General features: G+C 34.7%; 1 protein-coding gene across 1 annotated transcript in view; it reads right to left on the bottom strand.

The window, feature by feature from the left end:
• Window positions 1–4,665: 4,665 nt before the first annotated feature.
• The window catches only part of LOC148673372 (regulator of G protein signaling 7-binding protein A-like), a 36,121-nt gene continuing 34,736 nt past the window's right edge, over window positions 4,666–6,050 (bottom strand). The window contains exon 6 of the mRNA XM_088629772.1: window positions 4,666–5,831. Within this exon, the coding sequence (XP_088485898.1) occupies window positions 5,740–5,831 (92 nt within the window). The 3' untranslated portion in view covers window positions 4,666–5,739. The remainder of the gene's footprint in view (window positions 5,832–6,050) is intronic.

The raw sequence follows: 6,050 nt of genomic DNA, 5'->3' as shown, positions 1-6,050 counted from the left end.
TCTGTCTCTTCAGCTGTGTATGTAACTTACTTCATCTAAAGTTCTGCCTTAGGATACACATTCTGTATTTGAGTTTAATTGTTCTGAAAGAATAGTTCCATTAAACTAAATCTAATTTAAATAAGTGTTGTGACATTTAAAAGTCAGTGCACATTTTATAATGTAACTGGTAATCTGATCTTAATCAGTTTACTGTTTTAGTATTTTTTTAGAATTCACAGAGATGTGCTTCATTCTTGGCAGTTAAAAAAAACCTTAACTGAATAATACATTACTTTATACCTAGGTAAAAGAGGCTTAAAATTATTTAAATCAAACTGCTATTCATGTAGAACTTGAATAATAGTTTGTGAACTTCTGGAAAGACTTGACACCAATAAATTAGAACTGCAAGCTACATGTAAGTACAGTACTATGAAAATTCTCATTTTGTAATACTTTCTTGTACTTGAAATTGAATATTTAACCCTACCATTCAACAGAGACATAATAATGTACAGTAAGTGAAATACCCAAAATCTAATGAAAATGATAAAATGTGTCCATGGATAATCACAATATACAGTACAGTATGCAGTTATTATGTAACCTTGAACTTAATATCTATGAGAGCTTTCAAGAAAGAGCTGTATTTTACCATTTAACAGACCAAAATGAAATGAGGAAAAAAAATAAAAGAGAAGGTTTGCTGATTCAAAAGTCCCAGGCAAGCCTTTTCCCAAGCAATGCTACTGCAGTATTTACTATTTATCCGAATTCCACATCTTCCATTCCAACAGAAACAGTAAAGGCACATTTTGCGAGGCTGATACTGTACAATGCAGTGCTGCAAGTCACAAACCTTTGCTGCAAGATGAATGATACGGTAACAAACAATCTTGTGAATCTTTAAAAAAGAAGAGTAAACAAGATGTGGAAGACATGCCAAGAAATCTTCAGAATGATTGTAATGCAAAATGGAGGTCAGTGGAAATGGAGGTCTATGGAAAACCTTGGATCATTGCCTTTAACAGCAATGAACAAGTACGGGAAAGTGAAAAAGGTGAAAACTCTTGAAAAAAATGAATAGTGATAGACTTCTAAGTTTGCTAAAGGGACCAATGGTGTAGAGTATAGGTCTGTAATCCCTGGTCTGTAATCAGAGTCTTCTGGTATTTGTTCAAAATGGGATCTTAATTACTTAATTACTTGCTTCGTCTGGAAATGTTAAAATTTCTAAATCTCCGCTTGTTGAATGTTTTGGACTACTGATAAGGACTGAATGAATAAGGCTCTCTAGGGACAGGGCCATGTTTGCAGACCTCTGCCTTAGAGGATAAGCAGCCGTGATTAAAAATGAAGATGGTATTTTAAGGAAGAAAAAAAAACTCTGCAGTAGAACATTAAAATGATCATGTCCCCTGTTGTGTGGTGCTTTTGAAAAGGTCAGTAAGTGCTCAGAAACATATATTAAGTGCTCAGAAAAACACATTACAAATATTTGTCGTTCCATAATATTGTCCAGACAACCCTAAAATAATCAATGTACTGTATATTGTATATTAAATTCAGATGGTTTTAATCAAATTCTTCTAGTTCGGATAGTTATGAAACAAAACCACAGAGCAAGAATAAACATACCAATTAAAGAATCAAGGTGATTCTTACCATGATGAATCCACATGTTCTATAAGTATTTCATCAAATCTTTTTAGGTGCAGAAGGGGATTCATCATAAATAAACACACCACTCCCAGGAGACAGCAATGTCAATATTATGTCTCGGTTGCCAACATAACCCCTGAATGTCCTCTAGGCTTGCACAATATTTTCATGTAAAGTCAAGCAAGTTAAAGTATTTTTACTGATGTCCAGGGTAGTTCTTCCAATAAATTATCTTGTTGTAGCAACTGCATTCAGAAAACAATTACACAAGTGGATCTGACAAATGTGACTGTCCTGGACCTTCTTGGATGTGACCCCCAAAGTGCCAGGTTTCTAGGACATTTCTCTGCTGATTGGTGCTTGGTGAAGCAGAACATCTCATTTTCTGGGCAACATCTCTCACAGACAGGCTGCCATCAATCGTGTTGATAGCAGCCAGGTGATTTTCATTATTCAGGCAGGTCATGGTCATTTACCTCATCAATTATCTTTGATCCCCTGGAGTCCAAATCCAAAGTGGGGCACTGCTTTTGTAGCTTTGAGCAAGGTACTAGGTGACTTCAGTAACATATCCAACTGTGCAAATGAAAGTGGCTTTAAAAAACCATCAGCCATATAAATTAGTAATACTATTTAGTGTAACAGTACTGAAGTAATGAATGAACCTATTTGCTTATAATTTAAAATGCAATTACTGTATGGTCAGTATGCACCCAAAGACATACTGGTGTAAAATTAATCTTTTTTTATTTTCATTTTGTGTCAGCATATAAATTCATTTGTGATAAATGAGCATTAGACAGTTACAGCAATAAACAACATTCCACCACAACCTAGATACTCAAGACTGCCCAGAATAAGCGTAGAATGTGACTTGTCCTAGATTAAGCTCCCCCAGGCTATTTCTATATAAACAACAGATAAATCATTTAGAATACGCTGTATATACACATACTGTACTGTAAAATAAACTTGCCTGAAACATTCAGCTTTAAACTGAAAAGTAATAGTGTGTATAACCAGTAAATCTGCTATTTGTATGAGTAAATTTAACTTTTCCTACATTTTGACTGGAGAAAAGCATTACTTTCTGGGTAGCTCTTTTTTGACGCTAGAATTGAGAATGAGATAGGGTGAGAATGAGTCAAATGCTCCCAATACATAGCTCAAAAATAATAAAACATCTGTTACTAATAAATTTATGGACATGTCTTACTGGAAAGAGGGACAGATGCATTCTTGCATTCCCAAAAACCACACAGCTGGGAGCCATCATGTTGTTACTTAATTCTTGTATTTCAGATATTTTTCTTTGCTCACAAAGTGATTTTTTTTCGCTGGAATATTTTTTGATAGTTGTGATGGAAACATTTCTTTTTGACACAGGAGTCAATGTGTGCTCATCTCAGTTCTGTGTAGTATAGTCTGGGACCTGGGTTCACTACTGGACTTGGTGTGCTATCTGTGTGGAGTTTGTATGTTCTTCCCATGTTCCCATGTCTTCCCACAGCCCCACAACACACTGGTAGGCTAATTACAGTAGCATCTGGGAAATCTGTCTGTCTTTGCGTCGGCCCTGTGATGGACTGGCTTCCCATCCAGGGTGTACCTTGCCTTGAACCATTTTCTTGCTGGGATAGGAATAAGCTCCCAGGCAATCCTTAAATAAAAGAAGCACTAAGAATGGATAGATGAATGGATGATCTAATACTGCAAAAATGCTCTCTTGATGTGTGAAATTGCAAGCATTCAATGCACCTTAAAGACTTGAAACTGAAACTGAAAGACTGAAAAAAAGAAGAAAGAGAACACAACGTTTCGGCCGTGGAGCCTTCTTTAGGTGTGAGAGAGACAGGGCAGTAGGCAAAGGTAATGTAGCGGGAGAACAAAGGCTGGGAGGGAGGTGGAGGAGTGAGAGGCGGGAGCAGGGGACAGAAAGAGAGGCCAATCAAGCCTTTGTTCTCCCGCTTCATTACCTTTGCCTACTGCCTTGTCTCTCTCACACCTGAAGAAGGCTCCACGGCCGAAACGTTGTGTTCTCTTTCTTCTTTTTTTCAGCATGGAAGAAACCTATTACTTGTTCCTTTGCAGCCTACGCATGCTGACACAGCTACCCACCTGAACTACTACAAATTAAATCAAGTACAGTAGATTAACATAATTGATACTACAATAATTATACCACTATAGAAGTTATTACAGAAGTTATACACTCAACTAACTGTTTAAGAACTAAGTGTTAATAATTTTACAAATGTTCCTTGACTTTAATGAAAGCTAGTGTGTATAAATAGAAAAAGAAACTTTGTATACCAAGTCGAGTGGAATCTGCCATCTAGTGGCTATTATGTGTTTCAAAACTGAAGTAGAATTAAATGTTCCTTAAAATTTGTTGCACTCTATTCAAGACTGACATTGCTACAACCTCAATAAATCTAGAGTTGTTTTTTTTTTTTCCAGTTGTCATATTTTTCGTTCATGTGGGATTTCTCTGTGTACTCCAGCTTCCTTCAAACATTCCAGAAACATGCTGGCTAGGTTAACTGGTGTCTTTAAATTTTAAATGGTCCCTGTGCGCCCTGCAAATGACTGATGCTCCATCTGAGCCATAATCTTGCCTTTTGCACAATCCTTTCTGAAGCAATGCATTTTTACAGCAGTCCTTAGAAGGTACAGTAGCTCCCTGGTAAAGAATAAATGGTCAATTTAGAGATCATTGCAAGAATATCATTTTTTTTGCATTTGAAAGTTATATAGAAATAAAAATGTTAACTATTTGAAGGACACACTTTCATGCACACCTACCTGTTAACATTTAAAGATAAGAAAGGTTTACAAAAGGTTGTTCAAAACAGTCTATTCAGCATGCTATTATTTTGTTGTTAATAACACTGTCATCTCAAAATATATATACAGTACATACTGTACTGCTTTTTTGTATTACAAAAACTCAGATTTTAAAAATTCGTATATGAATTTGTATTGCATTTTACATCCGAGTAGAAACCACAAATGACAAAGTTCTTCATTTTAATAAAAAAAAAGTTTATTAACAATGTAAAATGGTGTATATTCTTGTTTGATCTACCTCCAGCATGCCCTAAACATTAAATACTATATTGATAAGCAAGTACCGTGCTTTGCCCTTCCATGGGATATAAAAGATCATTTAGAGTGTTTTGCCACCAGATTTTGTTCAATCATTTGAATTGAAACAGAAAAGTTGTCTTTTAAAATAATAATATAATGATTATGTAATGATTCAGTATATATATACAAGGTTAATAGATTGATTTACATATATGTGCAAAAGTTTATTTCAATATTATATATTCCTTGGAAATGTAAAAGAAAAATTGGGTACAGATTTCCGGTATATGGAAGACTAAATAATGATCAGTATATACTATAGTTATGGAAAGGAAAAAAAAGTTTCTCCTGTACATGGCTTCTATATGCAGTGTTTGATTGATGCAATGAGTTAGTTAACACTGCTGATCAATCTTAGTTGGTTAATTTTCTTCTTTCTCTGTATTGAAATACCGTATATACTGTAGTATAGTATATCCTATTAAGGGTACCCTTGGTACTTAGAATGCCCAATGTTTGTGGAAGGGCTGTTTGATTCAAAAGAAGCATTATATTTAGTCTTAGTTCTTAAATATACAAGTAATAATTAGATTAATAACACAAGGATCTTAGTCTGCCTGAACAGAGGTGTAACTACTGGAGCAATGTGGGGGAGGGGGCAAACTAATTCCACATAGTTTCATCTGATCACATTGCCTTAAAGTGGCCATGCAATAATATCACTCCAATTACAAAAATGGAAAAAATCTTTATAAAGCATCTTAATCAAAATTAGAGTAAAATATATAATTCAAAACTATCCATTCGGCAATTTTTAAGAACTGTTTTTGTATTACAAAATAAAAAATAGAAAATGGACAGCCTTTTTGAACGGAACAGAAGAGTTTAGAAATGGCAGTAATATTTTGTAGGGCAACATACAAGTTGGTTCAATGTTTCTGATTGTTGTTTGCTCTGATATGGATCCTAATTTCGTTTTTTGCAGGATGTTTGAGGCTCAATGTTTTAACTTGACACAAGGCAGCAAAGTCCGAAGAATCGCCTCTTTCTTCTTCTGACTAGGGGGTATGGAGTCAGGTTCAGGAGGCTGCTGTCATCTATGACAACAAGAAGAAAGAGAAGGTTGATCACCATTTAAACAAAAAAATCTGGAAACTCTTTTGATGATGAAAATCAGAAATGTACTGGTATTGCAAAAAACAAATGATTATTGTTAATGATTTAGTTTTTACAAAATTGGCCCAAAAATCTATATATTATTTACAGGATATTTACAAACCTTTGCAAATACTCAAATTTTAAAAGACACAATACGT

Source organism: Lepisosteus platostomus, chromosome 4 (genome assembly GCF_059453375.1).
Source record: "Lepisosteus platostomus isolate fLepPlt1 chromosome 4, fLepPlt1.hap1, whole genome shotgun sequence".
In the NCBI taxonomy this organism is placed as follows: Eukaryota; Metazoa; Chordata; class Actinopteri; order Semionotiformes; family Lepisosteidae; genus Lepisosteus; species Lepisosteus platostomus.
This window is presented reverse-complemented; position numbering and strand designations above follow the sequence as displayed.